This window comes from Vicia villosa, linkage group LG7 (assembly GCF_029867415.1).
Source record: "Vicia villosa cultivar HV-30 ecotype Madison, WI linkage group LG7, Vvil1.0, whole genome shotgun sequence".
NCBI lineage: Eukaryota > Viridiplantae > Streptophyta > Magnoliopsida > Fabales > Fabaceae > Vicia > Vicia villosa.
The window spans coordinates 99,512,933-99,526,560 of record NC_081186.1 but is presented as its reverse complement, the minus strand read 5'-3'; the positions used below and the strand labels follow the sequence as shown (position 1 = coordinate 99,526,560).

The window sequence follows — 13,628 nt, the reverse complement described above, 5'->3', positions numbered from 1 at the left end:
CTAGGTACGTGGAATCAGTTTAGAGAGTCATCATGGTGAAGAGAGATAGATAGATAGAGAGAGAGAGAGAGAGAGAGAGAGAGAGAGAGAGAGGAAATCTCGTAAGATGCTTACAATAATTACTAATTGAACATGCCATCACACTTCATTAGTCGGGGCGTAGGGACGACCTCGTGACGGGTCAAAGTTGAGCTAGAACATAAGATCAAAGACGAAATATATCGTAGGATTCTTTATCTAAACATTCCCCCTTTCAAGTTTTATGCTTAGAGGATTTATGTACATCCCAAAATTTCTAGCTCAGTCGGGACATCTCTTAGAGTATTCGTTGAGATGGTAGACCGAAGATGCAAGCATTTCCATAAAAAGCAAAGAGTCGAGTTGTTATCTATATGCCATGGTCGCGTATGTGCTTGGGGATAAACACGCAGACCAACAAGCGTTGATTGTGGCCGGATGGCCGGGTTGATAGTCCACCAAAACGGTAAAGAGGCAGCTCAAATGTTGTATGGAGGTTACAAAACTGATGTCTAAACCGTTATAACTCATTATTAATGCTCGTTATTGAGGCGGAAGACATTACCTTAAGCTTATAAAATATGAGAAACATAGCGCGACCCATTATAATTCATTGTTGAAGGAATCAAAGGGAGGGGATGAAAACTAGATAAAGAACACCAAAACAAATGGAAAAAGACAGACATTAGAGAAGAAGTCACACAACAAACTAATTTTCATACATTTGCAACCTTCACTGAACAACATCAAAGAGGTTATCCAAACAATATTTTTTGCAAAAACAATATATTTGAGATATCAATTAATGAGAATGCCGAATGCAAATTTTATTTTAATTTTAAATATCTGATAAAAGTGTATAAACTTTAAAAAAAAAGACCTGTGAATATTGAAAACTTTTCAAAAAAAATTAGAAAAATGCATACAAAGTATAACATTTTACTTTATAGGGGAAATGGATGCAGAGGATTTAGTGTGCCAAAGTAATAAAACTCAAGAAAATGGGTTCCAACCAAGTATTGGGCCGGGCTTTAGAATAACAAAGCCCATACATTGCTTTCAATTTTCCAACCATTCTATTCTCTCTTTCTCTGATTTCACTTTCTCACGCTTACTCATTTTCTCTCTCTCCATTTTCTCTCCGACTTGCGAGCCCGAGCGATCCAACCTTACCGTCACCATGTTCCGCCGCGCCACATCCACTTTCCTCTCCCGCGCCGCCACCACTCGCCGCTTATCCACCGTCGTGGCTACTCCCACCACCAATTCCAGCTTCGTTGAAGCGTGGAGGAAAGTTAGCCCCAATATCGATCCACCTAAGACGCCTCTCGAATTCCTCAAAACTCGTCCACCAGTTCCTTCTACTATCCCTACCAAACTCACCGTCAATTTTGTTCTTCCTTATTCTTCTCAATTGGCCGCTAAAGAGGTATCGATTTTCGTTTTCGATCTGTTCTTGTTTTTTTTTGTTTTTTTTTATTATTATTGTTGTTGTGCTTATTGATGTTGATTTGTGTTGCTGTTTTTGAAATTGTGATTAGTTTTGTCTGAAATATGTTATCTAATTATTTTCTAATGCTGCAATCTAATTTATTTGGGTTTCATTGTCAATGTTAAACAAATTTCTGAAATTCTCTTTCCTTGTAAAATGACAATTTATGTTTTATAGGTTGATAGTGTTATAATCCCAGCTACAACGGGTGAGATGGGTGTTCTCCCGGGACACGTCGCAACAATCGCAGAGTTGAAACCCGGGGTACTTACGGTACAAGAAGGGACTGATACAACCAAGTATTTTGTAAGCAGTGGTTTCGCATTCATCCATGCGAACTCTGTTGCTGATATTATTGCTGTAGAGGCTGTACCAGTGAATCAACTTGATGCAGACTTAGTGCAGAAGGGTCTTCAAGAGTTCACTCAGAAACTCAACTCAGCAACAACGGACTTGGAGAAAGCCGAAGCTCAGATTGGAGTTGACGTGCATAGCGCGCTCAACTCGGCTCTTACAGGCTAAGTATTGTAGTTGAACTTTACATTTTCAATTGGTTATTTCCCCGGTTTTTTGTCTCGATGTAATCAAAGTTGCTGAACGATATTTTCAGCATGTATTTTGTGTAGAAAACTGAATTGATGAAAATAATATATTTCAACAGCTTCCATCTAGATCCAGGAAGTTGAACAAGACATTGAAATCAGAAACAAAAGCTTGATATATATATTTTGGATCACAGGCATTACGATTTCAACTTCTTAAGCCGTGCTTCTTTGCTGTTAGTTTATTCGAATTTTCGACATAATGTTCCATAGGCCTATATCCTATTCTCAGGCTCAAAGCCAGAAACTAATACCCTCAAATTTTACTACATCACTTAAAATATACTCAAGAAAAAACACATTGTGTGTCATTGAAATATACACTATTAAAAATACGTGGGAAGATGAAACTCCTTTATAATATGAAGGCAAGTACTCAATCCTAGTGTTAATTAAGATCATTTCAGCTTAAGAAAATGCCCATTAAGCTAGTCAAAATAGAAGTTGTTTTGGTTAGCTTCCTCAGAGAAATATTTTTAACTGTCATTTATAATAAAAGTGATTTTTACAGTACCAAACTTTTTTTTTAATTTTTTTTATTATATAAAAAATCTAAAAATAATCTCTAAATTATTAAATATCAATATCTCTTTCGTTTTATTGAAAAAAACAAAATATTAATCTCTAAATTAGTAAATATCAATATCTCTTTTAGTTAAATGAAAATAATATGAGTTAGATTTAGAACATTTGCCATATTAATATATGATATAATTTTAAAGTCAATAATTATTTTCAATATAAATTAGCTTTTTTATAAAAAAATATGATTTGTCTTATATAGTTTCAAAGGTAAAATTTAACTTCTTCAATTTATTGTTTAGTTTATTTTATTTAATGTATAAAAAGTTAATAATCCAAAAATGATATTCAAAGAAAAAGTTATACTACTATTAATTAATTATGTGTAGTAACATAGTGAACTTCATTTTCACTTTTGCATGTGTTCAAATTGTAAGAAGCTTATAAACAAGTTCTTCTATTGTATGTGATCATTTGCAAGAAGCTTATAAACAAGTTGTTTTATAGTTGTCCAATTTAGTTTTACTTCACATTGGAAAGAAGGGAGAAGAGGGAGAAAGAGTTAGGTTAGTACAAACTAATAAAACATTATTCCTAGTTAATGATAATAATTCCCATAATGATTTTGTTGATACCCTCCCATGTAGAAATTATTAGGTTGTTGTTGTTGTTGTTGTGTTTGAAATCCAACATGTCCTTGTATTCCACTTTTTGCATATTGCTGCCACATTGCTTGTTCATCAAGTAACAACCTTTGCCTTTTTTCGATCTCCGACATTTGCACATAAGCTGGTGGTGCCAAAGCCATTGATGCTGCAAATGGATCTTCATAACCATTCCTCGATGTTTGCGGTGCCGGCAATGCTAACATTGGTGTTGCGGAAACTCTCGCAACACTACTAGCACTTCCATAACCGTTCACTCCTTGCATCGTTGCTACATTTCTTGTTGATGATTGTTCATACATGCTATCCAATAACAATGTGTCAAATCCACCACCTAATGATGGTTTCTGATTTGGTAAGTTACTACTTGATTGAACTAGTGATGTTTCCCAATCAGATTCATCATCAAAAGCTTGCCATGGAAGAGCTTCTGCTGTTGTTTTTGTTGTTGATAATTCACCATCAAATAATGCTAATGCTAGTTTGTTTTCATTATAATCTTGTTTTATCATCATATTATCACCTAAACCTAACAAATCACCTTCTGTTTGAACTATGTTTTCTTCCTTTATCTCCTTTTCTTGTTCTTTCTCTTCCTTCACAACTTCTTTTATCGGTTCTTCATTGAATTCTTCCGGTGGCGGAAGTGCTTTGATTTCATTCATATCCATTTCTATTTCTTTTTCTTCTTCTTTTTCTTTCGGTTTTTCTTGTGTATTCGTTTTCTCTTTTAATGATGACCTGTCTTTGATGAACTGCTCAACGAGTTCCAATTTCTTTGTTGTGACTTTTTCAATATGTGGATACTCCGAAGAACGTCCGATTCCAATACTTTTGGACCAGATATAAAATAATTCGAGTTCATCGTATTGTTTTCCGATACGACAGAAAATGTCATACACCTTATAACATTCTTGTATTTCTATCTCAGTGAAACGATCAATGAAGATACCTAGTATTTCTGTCATGTCATGATATATTTGAAAACTTTCCTTCACAATTGGGTAGAGTGCCACTATCACAATTCTATGAGTCTTTGCTCTACCCGTGGGACGACACGCCATAAAACGCTCAAGCAACAACTGCAAATGCTGCATTTTGGAAAAGAGTTGTTCAGTCTTCATTTCACACAATGGCATTGATGTCACAACAATTTCTCCGTTTTTATCTCTTTCTTTTTCTTTTGATTGATCTTCCTCGTCTTCATCATACGAAAACCTACCACTTCTTCCGCGCCTATGTTGCATCTTATACTCGAGCCTTTCATCTAGATACAACGCATACGTGCGAACAAACGAAGAGTAATCCCACGAATTAGACTTAGACTTGTCCCTAAAATCACACATGTTTAGAAGTCGAGTTCCGCGTCTAGTTGAGAAGAATATCTCTTGTTCATAAGCAGGATCACCTTCAGATATCAACCTTTGAATCAAAACAAGTGTTTTCAAAGCAACCGTCCAACTACTCGTTTTACTCAAACGTTTAGCGAGAGTGTTAACACAAGCACTTATGAACGCGCGCGAATAACACGTTAGACTTAGAATTTCCCTAACGTGTTTCTCGGCCGCTGGATTTTCCGCGTGTTTTGTTGCTTTCACAATGGCAACTTCAAGGTCACCTAGTGAAGAGCTGCTTCCAACTTTTGCTAGGCTTATGCTTGTTTGATCCTTCACTGCTCCAATGGCTCTTCTTAATGTGCTTTGGGACATTGTTAATTTTAAGGATCAATTTCACTTGTTTGATTAGGCTCTGAAGTTCTTAAAAGTGACCTGGAAAAATGAAAAAAAATAAAATTTGCACATTAGTCATTTCAAATTATTCTAACTTATCACTCAAATTTCATAATCATACAATTTAGTTCGTCAAACTAGCAAAATTTAAAAACAATATTTAAAATTCAAAATCTTCTGTTACATTAGTCTATAAAAAAATTTCAAAGGCAAAATTATTTGATACAAAAGTACTCTGAGATTGGAAATTTTTTATTATAATAATTATTTTGAAGTTTTCTTAATTTTAAATACTATATTACAATTTTGAATTATTACATCAATTTTACTAATTATAATTTTTATTATCATTAACAAAAAAAACTGGAAAGAAACATAAAAAGAGAATGTACCTGCTTATGAAGAAAATATTATAAACCCAAGTAGCACAATAAGATATGTGAAATGGGTCTGACCTTAATACCAAATATTGAGAAGGAAAATGAACAAGAAAAGAAAGGCTTTTGATTATTATTATTATTTCTGTTTCAACCTTTTCTTCTCTTGTTTCTTCTCCGTTCTCTCTGATTCTTTCTGGGTTAAGGAAGGAGTTATGATCAAAACTCAAAATGGCCAAACAATAAACCAATTTTGTAGCATTAAAATGTGGGGAAAGATATGAGTTGTCATCACATATCTTTGACCTTTTCAAGGGATATGTCACCAACTTAAATAAATTCTAAAATTTCCCTCTTTTTTTCCAATATTTTAATTATTTTTCATATTTAAAAGCAAAAATGTGTATAATAAAGTTGTTTTTATTATGATGTTATGTCACATATTTAGAGCTAATCCAACATATTTAAAGATTTATAATAAATCGGGCAAAAACATATTTATAATTAATTTAAATATTTATAAGAATATATTTTAAAGCTTTTTTGAGGTTTATAATTTTAAATTAAGATTTTAGGCTTATAATGGTATGCCAGCCTTTTTATATTTTTCACAACAAAAAAAAAATAATAATCAAAACCTTTTGTTGTATTAAAATATATCATAAAATACAATATTTTATATTTCCTCAATCCATATATGGTTTGAATTATTAACGGGGGATTACTCGTATATACCATATGTCTTACTCATATATCTTGGCAAAATTTAAAAAATATTTTCATAATTTAGATTTTAAAATTTAAACACACTAAATACAAAAATAACTTTGAAAATAAGCTAAAATATAGATAAAGTATTTGTTTGGAATTTGAAATCCAAATTAACAACATATGGAAATTAAAATTCAAACACGCTTCAACAGACTACTCACACATAATATCGGAATCAGATACATTCAAAGTTAAAGAATTTGTCTGAATTTCAAAATTCAAAGTATGATATATTATCATAAAAAACAAAAATAATTTTAAACAAAATATGAAGATTATAACTTAACATAAATCTTTGCTAGCACACGAACATAATACATAAAATATATATTTGTTAACCTTAATATAACATGATGTTAATCACCAACTAATAATTCAAGACGTTTCAACATCTTTAGAATATCGTTGGTCGTTTTTGCAATTATCGCATCCACCTCAATTAGATCCTTATTTGCATAACGATAAAATGTACTTCGCATAACGCTTACATCTACATTTGTCTTTTGCTCAAACTTATTGAACTTGATCTTCCCTTCGTTATCAATCGAGGGTGAACGACGCTCGATATTAACCACTATTTAATTGTTTGAGTAGTGCAAGAGATTCTCTAGTTTGGATTTCCGATCTACAAGAGAGGTTTCCTATATGATCCTAAATTCAAAAGGAGATCTCACGCCGTTGAAGTAAACACACAATATTTTTCTATTTTCGTTTATTTTTGTTAACAAAATATGAGACATATTTATATAAGTTTTAGATGAATATGGACCATACAAAAAGCAATGTCTCAGAGATGAATTCGAATTTCAATTTTCAAATTCATTCTATTATGTGCGAAATAACACAAAAAGGGGTTTGTCCGATTACTAAAATTTGGAGACACCCCTTTTTTAGAATACATATGGGGTTTCTCTAAAATTTGAAATCCAAATTCACCCTTACATAGGCCAACTTACGGAACATGTTTTAGCAAACACTAATTACTTTTATGATATACAAAATGTCTCATAGCAAACAAAAAAATGCTACTTGAGAGGATTTACAACCATTTACCAACCTTTATGGTTGAACCGACCATGAGGACAATGTCAATATTCAGGTGGAGAGTAATGATAGGTTTGGATAAGGGGTGGTTTTATTACATATATGGCCCATTCAAAAGTTCATGAAAAAATGGGTTGACCCAATAAACAAGCCCAATCTCCACATGTGGAAAATACAGAAGAGAATGCTATTGAGCAAAGACGTCGCAAGAAGCCTACATGGTCGTGTGACTTCATCATGACAATTCTCGAGTGATAGAGAGGAATAAAAAAATTGGTTACAAGGCTAGCAAATTTAAAAGAAAGGTAGTATTGTTATTCTGATGATTGCTTGATTGGTATATAAAAAACCTAATTGTATTGTTTAAGTTATGCTTGATTTCAGTTATTGTAGTCAGGATTTTGACGCTAACTCTAATAACGCGTCTTCTGGTCTTTTTTTTTTTAAACTGAAAAATATATTAAAGAAAAGAAAGAAGAAATACAAAATACACAAGGAGGGACCAAACCAAGATCCCTTAAAAGCAAAGCCTAAACCTCTAATCACCATATTCTCATCCGTTGGCATCCTATTATGATGGATTCTCCAAACAAACATAGATTGAGAAGGAGAAACCCCCTTATCCCAAAAAACCGAGTTGGCATTCAAGGAGGCATTGGAATTCTGCCTATGAATGGAGGAACCCCCTTCTTGTCTAAGTTTCAAGCAAATAAGATTTTTTTGTATAAGTTAAAAAAGCTGATTTGTTTCACAGTTTGTAAGTTAAGGTAAAAGAAAAAAAAAAGTTAATGAGAGTAACATGATTTGTGAATCAGTTGAATAATTAAAAAATTTAACTAATTAGATGAAAAATTACAAAAAAAGACGCAGCGTGGCCCTATGCTAGTAAATTATAAAGGAAATAATATTAATAGTAATTACTTGTTATACTAAATGGTATATAATTTTGAACCAGAACTACATATAAATAAACTAAATTAAAAAAAATGAGTTTCAATTGCATTATATCATTGAGTTTCTCCTTGATAAAAATTCATAGTAACATTGAGAAGCACATTCGCACGTGTAATTCTTCTCCTGGTTTGGAGTTAGAGACCGCACGTGTAAGGTGCAATAACTAAGAAGAGGTGTTATAGGTGACCGGGAAATCCGGGCAGTTGTAGTGGACCCGTGAATGTTAACGTTATCAAAAAACAATAGTTGAGTGGGTCCCACTTTTGAATGTATTTGTCGAGTTCTCGTTTTCGTGGGTCCCTTGCCGCGTCAGCTCCAGGTTTGCTTTTTTCAACTTGTTAGCAAAAAATGAATTCACAAAACAAGACAAACTTTTACACTCAAAGAAAATACAACTCTCTAGTCATGTTACATCATTTTCAATTTTCATATATTATTTTCATATACTTATACTACTAGTATTAATAGTATATTTGAAAAGATTGTTGATGTCAAACTTTGTATAAATGTCACATGTATTTTATGTTAATTAAATACAATATTATGCACACAAATATTATATTATAAAAGAGAGTAATTGATATTATTACTATTTTTAAATTAATATAGGTTATGTTAACTCGTCTCTTAAATGTATAATAAACAATTAAGAATATCTTTAATTTGAAAATGAGAAAATCAGATTATTGTACCAATTGAACTTGTATTCGATCAAAATAGATGACATCTGGCCTTACTTTTTTCGAATCATATTTCATTCTCTCGACCATGTATTAGACAAAACTAAACAAACATTCCTTCAGTAATACTAAATAAAATAATATCACAAATATTAAATAAAATAACATCACAAAAATCAAACACAACTAATAACAAATATAATAATACGTTATTTCCGTGTTAAAGTTATCAATAATCTCTGTCAATTACGTTATTTTGTTAAACTAAGAGTGAAAATTTAATATAATTTATACCACGAAAATTCACAAGTGGTGACTGAAATTATCATTCCATATAGATTGTTTTAACATCTATAAAACTAAGGTGATTATACTTGTTATTAGATAAATAAATGATATAGTAAAAAGCAAGGGGGGTACACATAGCACAATTGGATTGATTATCCGGTTATTGGAGAATTTGAATAAACTAACTAATGGTGATGATTCAAATTAGAGAAACTATTAAGCCCATCTCCCCATTTAATCCTTTGTCTTTTTTTTTTATGTGGTTAGTTCAAGCCTTAACTTATAAAAATTCTTTTTATATCACAACTATTTTTAAGATAGTCATGTACGATGTTTTGCTGCAACCCGCTTCGTATGAGTATGATCTTCAATGTCATATGCAAAGTCGTACTTGAAAAAGGTTAAATTGAATGTAAAATACGTATGCCACAACTTCGTATATCCGATGTCTAGTGATTAAAAACAACCTCCCAATAATATTTAATTCCAATAGTTTATCATTAGTTCTCAAAGTTTTTAAATAAGGATAAAAAGTTTATCATTACAGACATCATATCTAAATAGATCACATGATTCACACTAATACGGGAAAATTCATGTTAGGGAAACTTAATCTAAGAGAGTTAGTCATTCATTCTTAAGAGATTCATTGAAAATTCAATGTAAAGAAAACAATTATACATTGCAAATGATGAGGGTTAAAACCCTTATGATTCATTGTCTTCTCTTATGTAACAATGCTTCAAATAGTGTCTATTCTCTCATAAAATTCGAAACTCTAACAACTTAAAGTGTTTGGCGTTTCGGTTTATAGAAAAATTATGTTCTCACAAAATCACGCCACACTCCCCTAGTGTTACGCCTTGATTTTGCGATGTTGGTGATGTGGTAACATTGTGATCTTAAAAAATTGTGTTGCGCTTCTTATTTTAAGCTTCGCGATATTTTTAATTATGAATTGTTATTTTCATGCTCCAAATTATGTCGCCCTTTCCAATCTTGTTTGAGGAATTTTTCTTCTTTTCTTCAAATTCGTGTGTCCAAGTCCATTTATTCTTTCGTTATCCTAATTTCCGCTGTGAAATACCACAATTTTCCTGGTTAGAATTATTTTGACACAAATTAATCTTATTTATGATTCTTTAAATTCTTTATTAAAATTGAGAGAAACTTAAATAAATTATAATTAAAAAAACTTAAAATGAATGCAAATTATACAAAAACACACAATGACAATCTCTCAACAATTAAAAATCACATGTAAAAATGATGAAACTCTTATTAAAAAAGAGAGATTAAAATTGATAACATAAATTTTTCAAAAATCAAAGTTTGAAAAAAATTTCTAAAGTAATTAAATGTAAAATTGATAACATGAAATTATTTTTTACTTAAAATATTTCTTTGAAATTTTCTTGAATGTGGAAAATAGGGCTAATGATTTGTGAATAGTTTTACTATATATATAGTATTTTTTTTTGTTTGGTTTCAAGCTTTATTATATTGTTTTTATATTATATACTCCTTCCTCCAAGTATAATATTTTTATTATTAATATACCATATACTAATATATTGTATACTATACTATGTGCTCTACTCTATACCGTCCATTTTGTGTGAACCTTTCCTTATTTAATTCCCCATTTTCCTTCATTTCTTCTCCCTGCTTTTTCCAACTCATTCTCTCTCTCAACTCACCCATCTATGGCTTCTAACTATTCTTTCTCTTCTTCAATTATTTCTCCAAAATCTAGCATGTTTTATTATGGTGGAAGTGAAGATTTCTATGATCAACCTCAGTTCCTTCAAGCATGTTCTCTTTGTAGAAAACATCTTGGCCAAAACAAAGACATCTTTATGTACAGGTAAATTACTTCATTGATTAATTACCTTAATTTTCAATTCTAATACATCTTTTAGTCACACACCCAAATGAAAATTCTACTTTTTATTCATAAAAGTTTGTTTTTTATACTTAACTTTCACTTGGGTCATAGAAAGTAGAATTATTTTATACAAATTAAGATCCATTGAATAATTCAAATCTAGTAAAAAAATTAAAATGATTATTTGGATGATTGAGATTTATTTTTAATTATTTAAGAATTTGCAATTTATTGTTGAGATTCTTGTGATATTGAATAGATTTTTGGAATTGTGATTTTGCAGAGGGAACACACCATTTTGTAGCAAAGAGTGCAGACAAGAACAGATGGAGATCGATGAGTCCATAGAAAAAGGCTGGAAAATTTCTTCAAAAAGAAGTGTTAGAAATTCAGAAAAGAATTCTACAAAAAACAATACTGTAAGAGCTGGCACAGTAGCAGTGGCCTAATTCACAAGACAGTGGTGAAAAAATAATCCAAAGTTTAGGAAAAAAATGTTAAAGTTGAAAACTAAGAGTACTTCATTTCCAAGATGAAGATTCAAATAAAAAAGAATTAGTTGATGATGAAAAGATTGTTGTTGAGATTGAGATGGATAAGAGGTTGAATTCCTCTTTAAGGGATGTGATGTGAAAATTTTGAAGTGGTTGAAAAAGAAAGTGATGAAAGTGAAGAGTTAGAAAGTATAGTCGATTAGTTATAAATAATTAATGCAAAAGAAAAGCGAAAGTGGTGTCAGAAAATCCTAACTCAACCGGAAGAAATCAATATTACCAGATTCAACATGAAGATGAAAGGAAAAATACATTGTATGACATCTATATAGACTGAATCAAACAAGTGTTTGTAGGGAGCATATCCAGTTTTCTTTCTTGTACTCTTTATATATTTCAATTATTAGTTATTTTGTACTTGTTTTGATTGAAAAGTGAGTTTTTCAAATTTTGTGTATCTGACTATCTATCACCAAAACAAGAACAACATGAAAATTAAACAAAGTAAAACATTTCTGCGGATTTTGCTGGGGAGTTCTATTCCTAAGGAAAATTAAACTACGCGTGGGTAATTCTGCAGAAAAATTTTCAACGGATTTTGCTGCAAATTTTATTTTGTATTTTATTTTGACAATTTTTCAACATATCCAATGCATCTCTCACGTACCACCGAGTTGACCATTTTGTCCTCTTGCTTCCGTACATGCATCTCCGGAAGCATCTTTTTTATTGTTTAACGTTGTTATGTTCCGTAGATGCACATACGGAAGTCTTCCGCATGTGCATCTACGGAATCAGCCCAAACCCAGTAAACCAGAACAGAGGCATTTTTAATCATAAAAGACATTGCATTGATTCATTGATTAATCGATATTACAACGAAAATTTCAAACAGAAAATTAAAAAAACTAAGAGATCTAAGAAATTACAACGGTTAAAACAATGACATCTAATCCATGCATCATTTGAATGCAATACATGTCGAATTTCACTTCATCCCACCAACGTTCCGTTTTTCCGGTCTCAAACGAGGCCCTTGTTCTAAGCCTCTGGATCCTTTTGATTTCTTCTCCGGGTTTGTACCCCCTCTAAAAAAGACATGATAGTCCTCTTGAGTTGATCGAAGGAATGGATATTCCAAAACTTCACCGGCACGGGGGATTTGACGGGAGAGAAAATGACATGCCCTTTCCTTATGCGGTATTCCGATTTAGGATCGGGACGCTTCATTGATCTTCAGTGACATCCATCTGGCCTAATGCGAAACATTTTTGTGTTTGTATTCAGGGTTTGTGCTTGTGTGTAATGCAAACCTAGAAACCCCAAATTTATAGAAGCCTTTGGAGAATATGGACCACACAATGGCTGTCACAGAATGTTTCGTAAATATATCCACAGAAGGGTCATAGATTTCTCTGTTCCGTAGATGCATCTACGGTAGAGACCCTTAATTTTCAATGTAACATCCTTCCGTAGATGCATCTACGGCAAAGACCTATAATTTTCATTGTAATACCCTTCCGTGGATGCATCTACGAAAGTTTCCCTGCTATTTTTTTAGCAGCACAGAAAGCAGCAGTAGGCAGCAATTTTGGTAACAAATTTAGGATACAAACATACATAGGAACAAAACGTAAACAATTTGAAACACATAGACACAAACACACATACACAAAAAAGGATTATATTGCAATGTTATAGAGTGCATATATTACACTTTGAAACTAGATAAATACATGAAAAGAACTGTTGCCGGCTAAATCTATTGGTGGTTCCAATTTTGACTTTTTCGCATTCGATATTTTATCGATATTCTTCAATCTTTCGAATTCATGCATCCTATCAACAAATACATGTGGTCACGTTTCGGTAAGTTCGGTATGATGAAGATTCCATCCTGGTGACGTAGGTGGTATGGCATCCCGGTTTCAAGTAAACTTGTACAAAATGACGTGATTTGGGGAGTCATCCAACACATTAATACGATCAATTAGATTTGTAGGAGGTGCGGAGCGGAGCGGAAAAAAGGTTTACGAAAAACCATAACGCGTCAAGTCAATGCATTGCCGATCAATTGAGAATAAAGGATGTTGTCCTTAACTC

The 13,628-nt window shown here is 32.0% G+C and overlaps 3 protein-coding genes across 3 annotated transcripts; 2 read left to right on the top strand and 1 right to left on the bottom strand.

Annotated features, from left to right (window-relative positions):
- The first annotated feature begins 1,104 nt into the window (after nt 1-1,104).
- On the top strand, nt 1,105-2,275 carry LOC131617998 (ATP synthase subunit delta', mitochondrial-like). Its single transcript, XM_058889271.1, has 2 exons — nt 1,105-1,447; nt 1,688-2,275. The coding sequence occupies exons 1-2, from the start codon at nt 1,199-1,201 to the stop codon at nt 2,030-2,032; spliced, it is 594 nt and encodes a 197-aa protein (XP_058745254.1). The 5' UTR covers nt 1,105-1,198; the 3' UTR covers nt 2,033-2,275.
- An 844-nt stretch (nt 2,276-3,119) lies between these two features.
- LOC131617997 (putative clathrin assembly protein At4g02650) lies at nt 3,120-5,625 on the bottom strand. The gene is made up of 2 exons (XM_058889270.1): nt 5,422-5,625; nt 3,120-5,068 (listed from the first exon to the last, which is right to left on the bottom strand). Exon 2 carries the CDS (start codon nt 5,006-5,008, stop codon nt 3,233-3,235), a length of 1,776 nt encoding a protein of 591 aa, XP_058745253.1. The 5' UTR covers nt 5,009-5,068; nt 5,422-5,625; the 3' UTR covers nt 3,120-3,232.
- A 5,166-nt stretch (nt 5,626-10,791) lies between these two features.
- LOC131617996 (FCS-Like Zinc finger 3-like) lies at nt 10,792-11,942 on the top strand. The gene is made up of 2 exons (XM_058889269.1): nt 10,792-11,010; nt 11,315-11,942. Exons 1-2 carry the CDS (start codon nt 10,850-10,852, stop codon nt 11,478-11,480), a joined length of 327 nt encoding a protein of 108 aa, XP_058745252.1. The 5' UTR covers nt 10,792-10,849; the 3' UTR covers nt 11,481-11,942.
- Nucleotides 11,943-13,628: the final 1,686 nt, after the last annotated feature.